Raw genomic sequence first — 18,968 nt, forward strand, 5'->3', positions numbered from 1 at the left:
AAAGAATGGACCCAAGCCCGAGACTGAGTGTTTTTATTGCAAGGGAAATGGTCACTGGAAGCGGAACTGCCCCAAATACTTAGCGGACAAGAAGGTCGGCATCACAAAAGGTATATGTGATATACATGTAATATATGTGTACCTTACCAGTACTCGTAGTAGCTCTTGGGTATTTGATACCGATGCAGTTGCTCACATTTGTAACTCAAATCAGGAGCTGCGGAATAAGCGGGGACTGGCGAAGGACGAGGTGACGATGCGCGTCGGGAATGGTTCCAAGGTCGATGTGATCGCCGTCGGCACGCTGCCTCTTCATTTACCTACGGGATTAGTTTTGAACCTCAATAATTGTTATTTAGTGCCATGTTTGAGCATGAACATTGTATCAGGATCTCGTTTGATACGAGATGGCTACTCATTTAAATCCGAGGATAATGGTTGTTCTATTTATATGAGAGATATGTTTTATGGTCATGCTCCGATGGTGAATGGTTTATTCTTAATGAATCTCGAGCGTAATGCTACCCATGTTCATAGTGTGAGTACCAAAAGATGTAAGATTGATAATGATAGTCCCACATACTTGTGGCACTGCCGCCTTGGTCACATAGGTGTCAAACGCATGAAGAAGCTCCATGCTGATGGACTTTTAGAGTCTCTTGATTACGAATCATTTGACATGTGCGAACCATGCCTCATGGGTAAAATGACCAAGACTCCGTTCTCAGGAACAATGGAGCGAGCAACCAACTTATTGGAAATCATACATACTGATGTGTGCGGTCCAATGAGTGTTGAGGCTCGCAGTGGCTATCGTTATGTTCTCACCCTCACTGATGACTTGAGTAGATATGGGTATGTCTACTTAATGAAACACAAGTCTGAGACCTTTGAAAAGTTCAAGGAATTTCAGAGTGAGGTTGAGAATCAACGTGACAGGAAAATCAAGTTCCTGCGATCAGATCGTGGAGGAGAATACTTGAGTCACGAGTTTGGCACACACTTAAGAAAATGTGGAATAGTTTCACAACTCACGCCGCCTGGAACACCTCAGCATAATGGTGTGTCCGAACGTCGTAATCGCACTCTATTAGATATGGTGCGATCTATGATGTCTCTTACCGATTTGCCGCTATCTTTTTGGGGCTATGCTTTAGAGACTGCCGCATTCACTTTAAATAGGGCTCCGTCGAAATCCGTTGAGACGACACCGTATGAATTATGGTTTGGGAAGGAACCTAAGATGTCGTTTCTAAAAGTTTGGGGATGCGATGCTTATGTCAAGAAACTTCAACCTGAAAAGCTCGAACCCAAATCAGAAAAATGCATCTTCATAGGATACCCTAAAGAAACTATTGGGTATACCTTCTACCTCAGATCCGAAGGCAAGATCTTTGTTGCCAAGAATGGGTCCTTTCTAGAGAAAGAGTTTCTCTCGAAAGAAGTAAGTGGGAGGAAAGTAGAACTTGATGAAGTATTACCTCTTGAACCGGAAAAGGGCGCAACTCAAGAAAATGTTCCTGAGGTGCCTGCACCGACTAGAGAGGAAGTTAATGATGATGATCAAGATACTTCTGATCAAGCTCCTACTGAAATTCGTAGGTCCACAAGGACACATTCCGCACCAGAGTGGTACGGCAACCCTGTCTTGGAAATCATGTTGTTAGACAACGGTGAACCTTCGAACTATGAGGAAGCGATGGCGGGCCCGGATTCCGACAAATGGCTAGAAGCCATGAAATCCGAGATAGGATCCATGTATGAAAACGAAGTATGGACTTTGACTGACTTGCCCGTGGAGCGGTGAGCCATAGAAAATAAATGGATCTTTAAGAAGAAGACAGACGCGGATGGTAATGTGACCATCTATAAAGCTCGGCTTGTCGCTAAGGGTTATCGACAAGTTCAAGGGGTTGACTACGATGAGACTTTCTCACCGGTAGCGAAGCTGAAGTCCGTTCGAATCATGTTAGCAATTGCCGCATTCTATGATTATGAAATATGGCAAATGGACGTCAAAACGGCATTCCTTAATGGTTTCCTTAAGAAAGAATTGTATATGATGCAGCCGGAGGGTTTTGTTGATCCTAAGTATGCTGACAAGGTATGCAAGCTCCAACGCTCGATTTATGGGTTGGTGCAAGCATCTCGGAATTGGAACATTCGCTTTGATGAGATGATCAAAGCGTTTGGGTTTATGCAGACTTATGGAGAAGCCTGCGTTTACAAGAAAGTGAGTGGGAGCTCTGTAGCATTTCTCATATTATATGTAGATGACATACTTTTGATGGGAAATGATATAGAGCTTTTGGACAGCATTAAGGCCTACTTGAATAAGAGTTTTTCAATGAAGGACCTTGGAGAAGCTGCTTATATATTAGGCATCAAGATCTACAGAGATAGATCAAGACGCCTCATAGGTCTTTCACAAAGCACATACCTTGACAAGATATTGAAGAAGTTCAATATGGATCAGTCTAAGAAGGGGTTCTTGCCTGTGTTGCAAGGTGTGAAATTGAGCTCAGCTCAATGTCCGACCACGGCAGAAGATATAGAAGAGATGAGTATCATCCCCTATGCCTCAGCCATAGGGTCTATTATGTATGCCATGCTGTGTACCAGACCTGATGTAAACCTTGCCATAAGTTTGGTAGGTAGGTACCAAAGTAATCCCGGCAAGGAACACTGGACAGCGGTCAAGAATATCCTAAAGTACCTGAAAAGGACTAAGGAAATGTTTCTCGTTTATGGAGGTGACGAAGAGCTCGTCGTAAAAGGTTACGTCGACGCTAGCTTCGACACAGATCTGGATGACTCCAAGTCACAAACCGGATACGTGTATATTTTGAATGGTGGGGCAGTAAGCTGGTGCAGTTGCAAGCAGAGCGCCGTGGCGGGATCTACATGTGAAGCAGAGTACATGGCAGCCTCGGAGGCAGCGCATGAAGCAATTTGGGTGAAGGAGTTCATCATCGACCTAGGAGTCATACCCAATGCGTCGGGGCCAATCAAACTCTTCTGTGACAACACTGGAGCTATTGCACTTGCCAAGGAGCCCAGGTTTCACAAGAAGACCAGGCACATCAAGCGTCGCTTCAACTCCATTCGTGAAAATGTTCAAAATGGATACATAGATATTTGTAAAGTACATACGGACCTGAATGTAGCAGATCCGTTGACTAAACCTCTCCCTAGAGCAAAACATGATCAACACCAGAATTCCATGGGTGTTCGATTCATAACAATGTAACTAGATTATTGACTCTAGTGCAAGTGGGAGACTGTTGGAAATATGCCCTAGAGGCAATAATAAAAGCATTATTATTATATTTCCTTGTTCATGATAATTGTCTTTATTCATGCTTTAATTGTGTTATCCGGAAATCGTAATACATGTGTGAATAATAGACACCAACATGTCCCTAGTAAGCCTCTAGTTGACTAGCTCATTGATCAACAGATAGTCATGGTTTCCTGACTATGGACATTGGATGTCATTGATAACGAGATCACATCATTAGGAGAATGATGTGATGGACAAGACCCAATCCTAAACATAGCACAAGATCGTATAGTTCGTTTGCTAGAGTTTTCCAATGTCAAGTATCTTTTCCTTAGACCATGAGATCGTGTAACTCCCGGATACCGTAGGAGTGCTTTGGGTGTACCAAACGTCACAACGTAACTGGGTGACTATAAAGGTATACTACGGGTATCTCCGAAAGTGTCTGTTGGGTTGACACGGATCAAGACTGGGATTTGTCACTCCGTATGACGGAGAGGTATCACTGGGCCCACTCGGTAATGCATCATCATTATGAGCTCAAAGTGACCAAGTGTCTAGTCACCGGATCATGTATTACGGTACAATTAAAGTGACTTGTCGGTAACGAGATTGAACGAGGTATTGGGATACCGACGATCGAATCTCGGGCAAGTAGCATACCGATTGACAAAGGGAATTGTATACGGGGTTGCTTGAATCCTCGACATCGTGGTTCATCCGATGAGATCATCAAGGAGCATGTGGGAGCCAACATGGGTATCCAGATCCCGCTGTTGGTTATTGACCGGAGAACGATCTCGGTCATGTCTACATGTCTCCCGAACCCGTAGGGTCTACACACTTAAGGTTCGGTGACGCTAGGGTTGTAGGGATATGTATATGCAGTAACCCGAATGTTGTTCGGAGTCCCAGATGAGATCCCGGACGTCAGAGGAGTTCCGGAATGGTCCGGAGGTAAAGAATTATATATAGGGAGTGCTATTTCGGCCCTCGGGACAAGTTTCGGGGTCATCGGTATTGTATCGGGACCATCGGAAGGGTCCTGGGGGTCCACCGGGTGGGGCCACCTGCCCCGGGGGGGCACATGGGCTGTAGGGGTGTGTGCCTTGGCCTATATGGGCCAAGGGCACCAGCCCCAAGAGGCCCATGTGCCAAGAGATAAGGAAAGGAAGAGTCCAAAAAGGGGAAGGCACCTCCTAGGTGCCTTGGGGAGGATGGACTCCTCCCTTGGCCGCCGCCCCCCCTAGGAGATTGCATCTCCTAGGGCCGGCGCCCCCTCCCTAGGCCCCCTATATATAGTGGGGGGATGGAGGACCTCTTACCTTTGCCTTTGGTGCCTCCCTCTCCAACACATCCTCCTCCTCCATAGAGCTAGGCGAAGCCCTGCCGGAGTACTGCAGCTCCATCACCACCACGCCGTCGTGCTGCTGCTGGAGCCATCTTCCTCAACCTCTCCTTCCCCCTTGCTGGATCAAGAAGGAGGAGACGTTACGCTGACCGTACGTGTGTTGAACGCGGAGGTGCCGTCCGTTCGGCGATAGGATCTCCGGTGATTTGGATCACGTCGAGTACGACTTCCTCATCCCCGTTCTTTGAACGCTTCCGCGCGTGATCTACAAAGGTATGTAGATGCAATTCAATCACTCGTTGCTAGATGAACTCCTAGATGGATCTTGGTGAAACCGTAGGAAAAGTTTTTGTTTTCTGCAACGTTCCCCAACAGTGGTATCAGAGTTAGGTCTATGTGTAGTTATTTTGCACGAGTAGAACACAATTTGTTGTGGGCGTAGATGTTGTCAACTTTCTTGCCGCTACTAGTCTTATCTTGCTTCAGTGGTATTGTGGGATGAAGCGGCCCAGACCAACCTTACACGTACGCTTATGTGAGACCGGTTCCACCGACTGACATGCACAAGTTGCATAAGGTGGCTGGCGGGTGTCTGTCTCTCCCACTTTAGTTGGAGCGGATTCGATGAAAAGGGTCCTTATGAAGGGTAAATAGAAGTTGACAAATCACGTTGTGGCTTTCACGTAGGTAAGAAAACGTTCTTGCTAGAACCCTCTTGCAGCCACGTAAAACTTGCAACAACAATTAGAGGACGTCTACTTGTTTTTGCAGCAAGTGTTCTGTGATGTGATATGGCCAAAGTTGTGATGAATGATGAATGATATATATATATGTGATGTATGAGATGTTCATGCTATTGTAATAGGAATCGCGACTTGCATGTCGATGAGTATGACAACCGGCAGGAGCCATAGGAGTTGTCTTTATTTTTTTGTATGACATGCGTGTCATTGGGAAACGCCATGTAAATTACTTTACTTTATTGCTAAACGCGTTAGCCGTAGTAGTAGAAGTAATAGTTGGCGAGCAACTTCATGGAGACACGATGATGGAGATCATGATGATGGAGATCATGGTGTCATGCCGGTGACAAGATGATCATGGAGCCCCAAGATGGAGATCAAAGGAGCTATGTGATATTGGCCATATCATGTCACTATTATTGTTTGATTGCATGTGATGTTTATCATGTTTCTGCATCTTGTTTACTTAGAGCGACGGTAGTAAATAAGATGATCCCTCATAATAATTTCAAGAAAGTGTTCCCCCTAACTGTGCACCGTTGCGACAGTTCGTTGTTTCGAAGCACCACGTGATGATCGGGTGTGATAGATTCCAACGTTCACATACAACGGGTGTAAGACAGATTTACACATGCAAACACTTAGGTTGACTTGACGAGCCTAGCATGTGCAGACATGGCCTCGGAACACAGAAGACCGAAAGGTCGAGCATGAGTCGTATAGAAGATACGATCAACATGAAGATGTTCACCGATGTTGACTAGTCCGTCTCACGTGATGATCGGGCACGGCCTAGTTAACTCGGATCATGTTATACTTAGATTACTGGAGGGATGTCTATCTAAGTGGGAGTTCATTGAATAATTTGATTAGATGAACTTAATTATCATGAACTTAGTCTAAAAAAATTTACAATATGTCTTGTAGATCAAATGGCCAACGTAGTCCTCAACTTCAACACGTTCCTAGAGAAAACCAAGCTGAAAGACGATGGCAGCAACTACACGGACTGGGTCCGGAACCTGAGGATCATCCTCATAGCTGCCAAGAAAGATTATGTCCTACAAGCACCGCTAGGTGACGCACCTGTTCTCCCTGCAGAACAAGACGTTATGAATGCTTGGCAGGCACGTACCGATGACTACTCCCTCGTTCAGTGCGGCATGCTTTACAGCTTAGAGCCGGGGCTCCAAAAGCGTTTTGAGAGACACGGAGCATATGAGATGTTCGAAGAGCTGAAAATGGTTTTCCAAGCTCATGCCCGGGTCAAGAGATATCAAGTCTCCGACAAGTTCTTCAGCTGTAAGATGTAGGAAAACAGTTCTGTCAGTGAGCACATACTCACTATGTCTGGGTTGCATAACCGCTTGACTCAGCTGGGAGTTAATCTCCCAGATGACGCGGTCATTGACAGAATCCTTCAGTCGCTTCCACCGAGCTACAAGAGCTTTGTGATGAACTTCAATATGCAGGGAGTAAAGCATCTTTGTTTTCTGCAACGTTCCCCAACACGTCTCCACCGTCGTAAGCGAGTGGCGGTAGACCCAAGCGAGGAGTCGCTCCTCCTCGTCTGGCACTTCTGGCAACCCGCGGCGGGGGCGAAAGGATTACTCGGTCACGTCCCTCTTCTTTGCCCACTGCCTCTCGCGGCGGGTGGCGCGCGCCTCCAAGTCTAGCGTGCACGTCCGCAGGGCCGGCGGAGCGGGCACTAGCACCCATCGCTGCCCTTGCGAAGCAGCGACCGACGGGGGAGGTGGACGACGGAGGGGCCGCACGGACTGCACGGCCCTCGCAGAGCTGCGAGCGGGCCGGGAGGGGCCGGCTCCGGTGTCCGAGCTGCGCCGGTAGGGGACCGACGACAGGGCAGATCCGGAACTGCCCCCCATGTCCACATTCGACCGCTCCAGCGTAATGTGGAGGGTCAGCTCCTCGTCGATATCGAGGTCGGAATCAGAGCGGTTGCTATCGCTCTACATGCTCACCAGAGTTGTCGGATTGGATCAAAGAGGGGAGAAGAAGAAACGGAGTGAGCGGCGAGTGAAGTGAGTTAGGGTTTTGGATTGAGAGTTTTGTGGGGACAAAGTGAGGTCGGCGATGAGTCGTGCTAACGTGACGAATGCACCCGCGCCACCCTATATCCACCCTACATTTGGGCTGAATATGAGTGACACCGAACAACTCGGGCGTCTGAGGCCAGTTTAAGACGTCTGGATGGGTCAGATTTTTTTTAACCAATTTGTGACCGAGCGGTCTGCCGGGACATTTGATGCCGATTTCAAACGTCTAGATATAGATGCTCAAGGGAACACTCCCAGATTGCGATCGCTCAAAAGAGAATAGTTTTACTTCTACAAAAAATAGTTCGCTCAGGGGAGCTCCAAACGTCAGCACATTATTGAGGTCCATAATTAATACAATAAACCATATATATTTATTCCTTTTTCTTTGTGAGGGATATATATCTACTCCTCATATCATTAATAAAAAATTATATGTTCTGTAAAACCAAACCCAACAAATATATTACAATAATTTTCCGCAACAACATGCAAGGTATCATCTAGTTCTCTAAAAAATTCAATGCAATGCGTGTTACTTTGTTTTCCTCATATTGCCATGAACATGCATCGTTCCAATGGAGTTTTAAATGGATTATAATCTGAATCATTTAAATCTTTGCAAACGTTCTATCCAGCACTTTTCTCATGGATTTGGATTTCTCCGCAGTGTACATCTTCAGTTCGGACATTTGAACGTGAAAGCACAACAAAGGCTTCTGCATGCATTCCATAGATAGCAACAAGTGGCTTTCAGCCCTTTACAAACTCACACCCACATTAACGCTAATCTTGGCCCCCAGGTAGGGCTAGACCAGAAATCTTGAGTAAGGTTTAACCAAGAGATCTGGGACAGGCAGCTCTCTCTAATAGTGTCAGAAGAAACACGTCAAGAAAGATCAATATCAGGGCTGCATATTTACATCGGAAGGACGTGATTTGATTGTAATCAGCAGGCTTTGAATTTGAGCTTGTTTTCATGGAGCAGTGTGTAAGAACTACCAGCTGTCAAAAGGAGAATCCAAACATTGACCTCTATACTATTTACAGGCCTAAGCTATACTCCGGGGTGGTACCCACTGGGTGCCATGTTTTCCATCCTTGGCATGCTTCTCCTCGAGCCAAACTCCTGGCAGCACTCGAGAGCTAGTCGAAGGGCAGTGCCCAAGCCGAGAACAATCAGAACACCTGAAAACAACTAGTCAAGTCAATGAAACATCCTATGTGTGGTGCCTCCTGTAAGCGAACCACAATAAACAAGTGTATGCACCAACACTGACAGAATAAACCAACCTGAAGTATAACAAACAAATTAATAAAGTAGCCTGCGAGTACAATCAAATTGACTGCCCACGGAAGTGAGTTCTAGTTCCGAATGACACATTATCTGGTTTTCTTATTTTAATTAAAGATCATGGATACGATTTCTTGCTAACAGCATTTTCCAATTGATTTATTAGCTACATGAATTGATACAATTCACTACTCCTAGAAAAATGAGAATGAATATTTGCAATGATATCTATGCACTAGTTCTTCTGCGCTTCATTCAATTAAATGTGTAATGTGTGTTGTGGCAGCCGACCCCCTTCATAATTTTATAAAGCATATGGCGTATGGTGAGGCGACTTCATAAGCATAACCTAACTTTATATGTCAGCAAATTAAATCAACATTTCATAGGCACAAACCTAACTTTGCAGGTCAGCAAATTAGATCAAATTAAGTTCACATTCCACGACATAGCAATGGCAAAAACAGTAAATCTGAGAATTAAATACAAGGATCAAAGGCTTTGTTGCCCACATTCTCTTGCCTCTTTTAGAACATAAGCAACAAAGCATGTCACTAGCAGGCAGCATCCACTGAAATAATGATCAGTGTCATACTAAACTGTTGTTATCTAACTATAATAAGTGAACAGAGGGGAGAGAGAACAAAATAAGTACATTAGTAGGAGCAGAGCAGCTTAGGGGTGGTGACATTCAGGGCTTAATCTGGCCAACAGAACAGTGAGGACAAGAAGCTGGGCATGGAGATAGAGGCGGCATACTTTCTGCTGATAGGGGTGACGACTCCCAGCGTGCAGAACATGGTAGTGAGAAAAAGAAGAAGCTGGAGGAGCGGGAGAGGAGAAGATAAGGCATGCCTAGCAGGGAGGAAATGTAGCTACGTGTAGTGGCGACACAATGGCCGCGCCTAGAGACACCAGAGCTCGGCAAGGCAGAGGGTGGCTGGTAGAGGCGCTGCCGCACCATGGCTTTAACCCAATTCCTTCTCCTCTTGTCTGACATTCTTTGAACATAACATCAGGTGTGGACATGTGGTTCAATATCCATGGACAACCTCACAATGTTGCTCCTATTGACTAGTTATTATATTGCTTTAACAGGGAATCAGGGACTAAGTGTTGCTGGGACACAAACTTAGTGGCATATAATCTCAGACCGGGAGTTGTAATAGTTGTTTCTCAAAGAAATATCAATACTCATTCGGTCATTCCTATGTTGCCACAGAACAAACTTGATATAAAACTAATCCTTCTTAAATGTCAGTTTCCACACTTTCAAAATCAACGAAAGGCAAGTGATAACAGAACACAGAGACAAGTGGTTACAGAACATAAAGGAATATTTGGATCTGGTACACCAAAATACTAATTCCATACCAATTATTATGTTCACAGGAAGTGCGGAAACACCAAGAGAAACAGATATCAGCACATCCAATAATAGACCACCAATCAGAATTGCAAATGCAACCCAGAGTGGGCTAAACCATCCCTGCATACACACAGAACAGGCGTCAAATATGAAGCAGAAAAAATTGTACAAGTTCTGCAGAGTTGAAGACTTGCACATGATGATTTAATTAGTAATCCATTTCTCGAGCCAGATAGTCATATCAATGTATTTGTTTCTTTTTTTTCCTTATCCACAGTCATAAAAATACCCTTTCACGTCCTCCTCGGCCCCTTCCATAAGCTGAATCAACCCTCCAAACCCAATAACTTGTCTGCTCAATGAAAACAAGTAAATTTTCACTACCAGAAAGAGGAATTTGATTAATTTTTTGCAGCCTACAATTTCAGGGGGTCCCGAGTTATTTAACTGTAATATGGAGATATTGGAACATGCAGTCAATAGAAGATGATATATATAATGCAATATATTCTTCAAACATCAGATCCATCCAGTATAGATTTTCTAAACGCATCTTGAAAATGATATAAGGCCAAAAATGGAAGACTTACACTTGCTTGTGTCTCTGGAGGAGGTATGTTGACAGCAACTTGCCTGTGAAAGAAAGAACTTGTGTAAATCAAAATAGTTAGCAACAGCCAAAATCCATTTGAGACGAGGACTTACTGGCATATCTCACACTTGTTTGAACCTCTAGTACGGAACCAGACATCAATACAAGTGCGGTGAGCTTTTGAAAGATCACCACGACATCTGCATCCAAGGTCTACCAAAGGTTCTTCTGACTTTTGCTGACAAACTCTGCGTTGAAGTATCACATGTTACTTAAACCTCCAAAAAAAGTTAATAAAAAAGGTAAACAGCAGCAAACAAGTAGCAGGAAATGTTATATTTTAGGGTCTTTTAAGGAGGGCCTATGAGTGAGCAATTTTCTGTTAATAAAGAAGGGCCTGTACGAGTGAACAATTTCACAAGGGACACACATTGCTTACAAGGAAAAGGCGACCCATGTAACCGGGTGGCACTGAAATGTATACCGGTTGGAACCAATTATAAACCAAGCTGATGCTGGCATGGCTATCCGTTAACTTTTACAACATTCAAGAAAACAGACCTATATTACCAGTTTGAGAGATAATAGTTTCGTCACCAACGCACTGTGTAATGCTTCTATCATACTCCCTCCCTCTCAGTGCATAGGGTGTGCGCGTAGTTCTAGGTCACCGATTTGACTAATCAAAAATGTGTTACATGTCATCAAAAGCATATCACTGGACTCGTATGCGAATGTAGTTTCTAGATATATATTTTTATTACATACAATACATATTTAGCTAGTTAAATTGATGACCTAGAACTACGTGCATGCCTTATGCACCAGAACAGAGGTAGTACCAATGACGATAGCCAATGGCTAAAGCACAACCCCCCAAGCAATGCTAGATGCTATCACTCATAGTAGCCGCCTCACAGGAAACAGTTAAGCTTGTAAGAAAGTAAAACATGAAGATTTCAGGCAAATGGATCATAAGGAACCAGAATAAGACAATAAAATCACAAAAGGATTACAACATAACGATCACAATGTAGGGTTCCCTTAGATGACTTTAACATCAAGAACCAGAGTGGCTTAATACTGTAAGCCACAACAGGGTGAAACGAATGTGTCACTGCAAACAACCAAACCATACTTTGCCTCTCCTGGTTGCGTCTGAACTTTCAACTGTAACTGGAGGAAATTAAAAACATGCCCATCGAACATCAGTGCATCATAAGGTAGTGGCTACGGGTAAACAGCAGTAAACAAGTAACAGGAAATGTTATATTTTTGGGTCTTTTAAGGAGGACCTATGAGTGGGCAATTTCCTGTTAACAAGGAAAGGCCTATGAATGAACAATTTCAGTACATTAGAGTTGGTACAGTAATCTTTAACTAGTCAGCATAACTCTAGTAATGATTACTCCCTCCGTCCCTCAATACATGGCGTTAATTTTGAAAATAAAAATCCCGTATTATGTGGCGCAGTCCTCACAAACGTGCTAAACTTTCACTTTTACTCCTTCACGTGTGGAGTTATTATCAGGAGCTGCCGCCTGAGGGGAAAGAGCAAATAGCCGAACCATTACAGTGTGCATGCGCTTCTCTCCTCCAAAAATCATGCTGGTTTCCTTACTCCCTCACCCTGTCCTGCTCGTAACGCGACGAAAAAAGGCCATGACTGCCTCCAGCTCTCCCTCACTTCATTCACATGGAGACTTTGTTCTTCACATTTAACCAATGGTGGCATCGTCACCAGGCCAGATGGCAGGAGGCGACAACAACTCGGTCAACTCACATACACAGATGAGAGCCCGGAAGCCGTGGCCTTCGCCAGCAGCCAGCACATGGAAAATGGGGACTCCCGCACTGGCATGCACGGCGATGCAGTGCGATGTGTGCGAGATGTTGCTCCGTGCTGCTGCTCTCAGCCCACTGCTATCATTTGCTTGGTTAATGGTTTGGTTGACCACTTAAGCATATGCAGACATCAGGCATCTGGTGCCCAATGCGGGGATGTAGGTGTTGGCACAGGCGGTCACAGAGCTGGTTGCCAAGAGCGCAGTGCCGGTTTCATCCATTTGAAAGACAAGCTTGGGACAAGCTTTTTCGGACGGAGGGAGTACTCGGCAGCCGTGGGCTAGGTGCCAGGTGCCAGCATTGGCGGAGGCGGAGCTGGTGGGCTCGGTTGAGGTGACCACCATGGCAGGCGTGGCCGTGTGGGTGCGGTCAAGGCGCACGTGCACATGGTGCCGGCGGTCGAGGCGTGCGTGGTTGGAGAGTTGTAGCTGGTAACGACGGTGCAGAGGTGCGCTTGGGGGTATTTCAGTCAAAATCTTCTCTCCAGCGCCCCTGTCTGAGAAAATATTCTGGTGGCACGTTGAGAGAAAGAGGGAGTATCAAATATCAGCATGCCGCCTTACATTAATTTAACTACAGCCAGCATCTATATAGCAGCTGGATAGCTTTTTAGTTTTTGATAGCTAAGAACTAAACAAGGTACATCAATTTACTGAAGCCATCTGCATGCAATAATGCTTCCCTAGTCTATACTACTCCCTCCGATCCATATTACTTGTCGCGAACTTCGTACTAAATCAGCGACACTTATTTTGGGACAGAGGGAGTACAACTTTAGTACAAAGTTGTACCAGATGAGCGACAAGTAATATGGATCAGAGGACAGAGGGGTAGTAAAAATACACTGATGATAGTGCACATCATCTTACATCGCACATGCTAAACTACTGAACCATTAGCTAAAAGTTGCTATCACTTTGTGTTACTTCAATTAAACCAATCATTTGGGCTGATTCTTAAGAATAAAAATAAAACCCCAACTGCATTCAGAAGCTTAACCTGTCTCCTATAGATTACAAGTTTATAGCCAGGATCAAGATTAGGGCTAAACAAGGAATTAGCATCGTGTCCCTTGGCACGAAATCTATTTCAGTGTGCTAGAATCTCACCTAGGATATTAGCATACCCAATTGGCATGATCCATGTGCTAGAATCTCCACGAAACACATATGAGAATCACATCATAGAGGGTCTGTGTCATATGTGGTATGAATTTACATTACCTAGGCCCTCCTTTCGCCCTCAGGTTACGCATGGGCGGAGACAGGCCCCAGGCAGCCCGGGCAGCTGCCTGGGGCGTGAGGCCCATCACATGTATGCACTATAACAAATACTGTAGATCAGGACGAAAGCGGCCTGGGGCGTGAGGCACTGAGGCCCATCTCCTTTGTTCGTTTCCTGCATGCCTGCCCGCCGTCCCTTCCCCCGACTTGGACGAACCCTAGAGCCTAGGAGGCGTTGCTCGGTGGCTGCCTCCCTGCCCGCCGGCGCCGCCGCCCGCCGGCGTGCCTACCCATCCGGCCAGCTCCATCCCGCAGCGGGAACGCCGGGCAGCCCCCCAAGCCGCTCTTGACCCACTTCTGCGGCAGCAGGTTGCCCCGCTGCGGGCTGCTGCCCTGTCCGGCGTCCAAATCCCCTTCTGCACCATCAGGTTACTATATATCCAGTTGAATCTGTACTATATCTATCCAAATGTTAGTCCAATACTCTGTTTATGACTTGAACTCGGAGGTTTTTGTCTCCAATGTCCAATCTATGGAAGTAGTTTCATTGATGCCATATAATTGATGCTTCAAAATGATGTCGCACATTTGAAAAAGAATTCAAGCATCAGCCTTACAGTACTAGTATTAATCTGAACACCTAAATTCTACAGCTAGCGCAGTGTCGTTGCTAAGAAATCTGAATTGGTTGAAATTTGTGCTTGTTTCGGGTTGATAAATGCAGCAGTAAGAAGGAATGAAGCAGCCGTTCAGATATCTTACTGCTGCATTTAGGTGTTCAGATTAATACTAGTACTGTCAAGCAAACAGTACATTGTTCATGCCAAGTTGCCAACCAAGTCATGACTTCTTGTTGCTTGATGCCACTGTTTGCTAGATGTGGAAACAGATTTAGTCATTTAGTAATTTTTGTTTCTATATAATTTTACATGGAAGAAATACTGCATTTGAATATTATGTTTGAGTTCTTATTCGTTATGCAATATAGATTGACTTTTCTATGCCTTGAAACTAAAGTTTTTTTAGGGGTAGTTTTTAGTCCTTAGTTTCTTGCCTGAGGCGTCGGCCAATCCTGGCTCCGCCACTGAGGTTACAGACACAGATTTCATGCAGGATGAGCAGCCCAAACCCCCCATATTACTTACACAAAGGCATCGGCGAAGCCCTCGCTGATAATTTGCCCACGGAATGGCCAGTACGAAATCTAACACAGCTACCACACAAACGTTTCCTATTCCCTCCCTGGTTCGCAATTTGAGCAGGATCAGACGAAACATCGGACGTTTCACATGAAGAAGGACGAGACCCACCACCGACAGTATACCTGCATTGCTCGTCGAAGCTGTCGGATCTCGCCAGCTCTGCCTCCTTCGCGGCCGCCACGGCAACCATGGCGCTGGCATCCCCGACCTCCAGAGGGGGCAGAGAGGCCGGAGCGACGCCCTTTTGCTCGCGCGCCTCCTCCTCCTCCGGCTTCGAGATCACGATGGTGAGTACCGCCCCGGGCGCCTGTGCGGGCACCTCAGCCGTGGCCACGACCACCGGCGCAGGCACTTCAGCCGCGGCCACCACCACTGATCCCGGTGGTGGCGCCTGCACCTCAGCCGCGGCGGCGACCACCTCCTGCTGCTGCGGTGGCTGCTGCATGGCTAGCTCATGAGCGGTGGCCGGGCCAGCGCCCGACTCCGATCTGGCGGCTGCGCTCGACATGGGCTGCGCCTGCCTGCTCCTATGCGGCTCTCCGTCGAACACCTCGCGTGCGAGGGGGCGTTTTCCTTTCCGGAAAGGGAACGGGAGGTGGGGGGGCCGCACCTACTCCTGCGGCTACTGGCTGCGGCGAGGGACGGGCGCTGGTGGGCCTGCGCCGGCGGGGAGATGGGGATGGGTGGGAAAGCTGCTGCTGTGGGGGCGAATCTGGATAAGTACGGGGCCTCTGCGCCAAGAGGAAATGCCACTGACGGGTGGGGTAAGGGTGTCGCCGCAAGCGGGTGTCAGTGAGATGGCGTCGGAGAGGAGTGAGTAGAGGGAATAGCGGCCGGTTTCGGATCTGGGGCAAGGAGGTGCACGGAACTGAGACTGAGAGCAACTCTTTTTCGAATACGGTACAACACTTATCTCTATGAGCATAAAAACACATTTTATTTCTACGAGCATTTCTGAAATACTGAGTCGACATGTTACATTGAGATTGAGATTGACGAAGTCATCAAAAACGTCTCATAATCGACGGGAACATCTCCTCTCATTGAACATGCATCACCGAAAATTCTGAAATAAATTCAGGAATAAATGCGAGCATCATAACTTAAATCCTGATGAGCTGGGATACCATTATCCATCTAACCATCCAACCATAGATTGGTTCGTAGACTAAGAGCATCACTTTTTTTACTAGGAATTGGAGCTTTTATTGCTTAACGGAAATCCGATTACAATGTGCCATAAGGTTACTAACAACGAAACCTGGGCTTTCCTCTATCCGACACTCCGAACTACTAAGATTAGTAGCATAGTTAGCACACAAAACTGCTGGAATATTAGCATCCTGCTACTTGTGAGCTATGTTGGGATTTTCTTGAAGGAGAGAGAATGATGCAGTATAATAGAGATAAGTATTTCCCTCGGTTATGAAACAAGGTTACCAATCCAGTACGAGAACCAAGCAACACTATGTAAACAGCAGTTGCACACAAACAACAAATACTTGTAACCCAACCCGTAAAGAGGTTGTCAATCCCTCAACGGTTATGAGCAAGATTAAATTGTATAGGTTTTGATAGATAGATTGAAAAAAATACAAAAGAAAATAAATAAAAGAAAATTGCAATAAGGTTTTTTGGTTTTAATATATGATAGAAAATAGACATGGGGCCCATAGTTTTCACTAGAGGTTTCTCTCATAAAATAGAGTGTACGGTGGGTAGACAAATTACTATTAGGCAATTGACAGAAAAGCAAACAATTATGACGATATACAAGGCAATGATCATGTATATAGGCATCACGTCCAAGATTAATAGACCGAAACGATTTTGCATCTACTACTATTACTCCGCAAATCAACCGCTATCGAGCATGAATCTATTGTATTGAGTTTATTGAAAAACGGATTAATGCTTTAAGCAAGATGGTATGATGTAGACAAGATAAACTCACTTATGAATAAACCCTATCTTGTTACCCTTAACAGCAATGATACATGCGTGTCATGTCCCTTTTTGTCACTGGGATTGAGCATCGCAAGATCGAGCCCATCACAAAGCACATCTTTCCATGGCAAGATAAACCAATCTAATTGGCCAAACCAAACCAAAAAATCGAAGAACAAATACGAGGCTATAACAATTATGCATAAAAGAGTTCAGAGAAAACTCAAATAATATTCATGGATAGATCTGATCATAAACTCACATTCATCTAATCCGAACAAACACACCGCAAAAAGTTATTACATCAAATAGATCTCCCAGAACACCGAGGAGAACATTTTATTGAAGATCAAAAATAGAGAAGAAGACATCTAGCTGCTAACTATGGACCCATAGGTCCGTGGTAAACTACTCATGCATCATCAAAGGGGCAGCAAGGATGATGAAGAACTCCTCCGTGATTGTTTCCCCCTCCAGCAAAGTGCCGAAAAAGGCCTCTAGATGGGATCTCATGGTTCTGGAACTTGCGGCGGCGGAAAAAGTATTTTGTAGACTCCCCGGTAGGTTTTCTGGTTTTAGAGTATTTATAGAGGCGGAGTTAGGTCAAACGAAGGCTTGTGGGCCCCACTAGGTACCAGGGCACGCTAGAGGCCCCTTGCGCGCCCTGGTGCCTAGTGGGCCACTCCTTCGTCTTCTCGTTCCCTCACACAACTTCCAGGGTCTCTTATTGCCAGAAAAAAAATCTCCGAAAAGTTTTGTGGCATTTGGACTTCGTTTGGCACTGGTATTCTACAAAGTCAAAAACAAGCAAAAAACAACAACTGGCACTGGACACTAAGTTAATAGGTTAGTCCCAAAAACTGATATAAAGTTGCTTGTAAATGTATATAAACATTCAAGATGGATAAAATAATAGCATGAAACAATAAAAATTTACAGATAAGTTGGAGACGTATCAAGCATCCCCATGCTTAATTTCTGCTCGTCCTCGAGTAGGTAAATGATAAAAAAATAATTTTGATGTGGAATGCTATCTAATATATTCATCATATATTCTTTTCTTTGTAGCATGGACATTTGGACTTGAATGATTCAAAGCAATAGTCTATAATCTGACATGAAGACATCAATACTCAAGTATATCAAAAAGCAACCATGTCTTTCAAAATATCAATGCTAAAGAAAATTATCCCTAGCCCCATTATGCTCAATCATTGATCCATTCATCAGACACACTCAAATATTAGCTACATCCAATGCAGAAGTATGACAATAGTGTTCCCTAGTTGGTGCTTTATAAGAGAAGATGGAGACTTAAAATTAAAATAAAAATTGCATAAAAGTAAATAGATAGGCCCTTCGCAGAGGGAAACAGGAATTTGTAGAGGTGCCAAAGCTCATAGCTTAAATTGAGAGATAAAATTATTTTGAGAGGCATACTTTTCCTGTCAACGAAAACGACCGAGAATTCCCAATATCTTACATGCTAGACAAATTATAGGCGGTTCCCAAACAAAAAGTAAAGTTGATTTCCTTTCCACCATTCTTTCATGATCCATGGCTAGCCGTATCCACGGGTGCCTTCCATACCAACACTTTTCAAGGAATTTATTATCATAGTATTTTTTTCATTTCGGGACTGGCATCTCTATTACCTGTCACTCTCTCATGCAATGACAAGTGAATAAACACTCATCATGAGAATAAAATACCTAGCATGGAAAATATTGGCCACCCACTGCCGCTTCATGAGCGGTACGGGCACACAAAACGGAAATTCATTTTGAAAAATAGAGTTGGCACATGCAAATTTACTTGAAATTAGGTATGGTGGACTCATTTGGCATAACTTTGGTTTAAGGAGTTAGATGCACATGCAACATTCCCGCTTAGTACAAGTGAAAGCTAGCAAATAGATTGTGAAGCGACCAACCAAAAAATGAAAATTGTCATAAACATGCATTAAACATAACTAACACTGAATAATGCACCATAAGTAGGATATAACTTCATTGCATAACTATTGACTTTACATGCATGCATAGAGAATCACAAACCTTAA

General features: G+C 44.8%; 1 protein-coding gene across 2 annotated transcripts; it reads right to left on the reverse strand.

Moving 5' to 3' along the window:
* Nucleotides 1-8,133: 8,133 nt before the first annotated feature.
* Nucleotides 8,134-15,647, reverse strand: LOC123046133 (uncharacterized). Of its 2 annotated transcripts, XM_044469423.1 has the most exons (6): nt 15,082-15,643; nt 10,803-10,937; nt 10,688-10,730; nt 10,387-10,449; nt 10,103-10,217; nt 8,134-8,622 (listed from the first exon to the last, which is right to left on the reverse strand). In XM_044469423.1, the coding sequence occupies exons 1-6, from the start codon at nt 15,465-15,467 to the stop codon at nt 8,492-8,494; spliced, it is 873 nt and encodes a 290-aa protein (XP_044325358.1). In that variant the 5' UTR covers nt 15,468-15,643; the 3' UTR covers nt 8,134-8,491. The 2 variants fall into 2 exon arrangements, with proteins under 2 accessions (XP_044325358.1, XP_044325365.1); XM_044469430.1 differs by lacking the exon at nt 10,387-10,449 and having other exon boundaries at nt 15,082-15,647.
* Between the last annotated feature and the right edge of the window lie 3,321 nt (nt 15,648-18,968).

This window comes from Triticum aestivum, chromosome 1A, assembly GCF_018294505.1.
Source record: "Triticum aestivum cultivar Chinese Spring chromosome 1A, IWGSC CS RefSeq v2.1, whole genome shotgun sequence".
Classification (NCBI taxonomy): Eukaryota; Viridiplantae; Streptophyta; class Magnoliopsida; order Poales; family Poaceae; genus Triticum; species Triticum aestivum.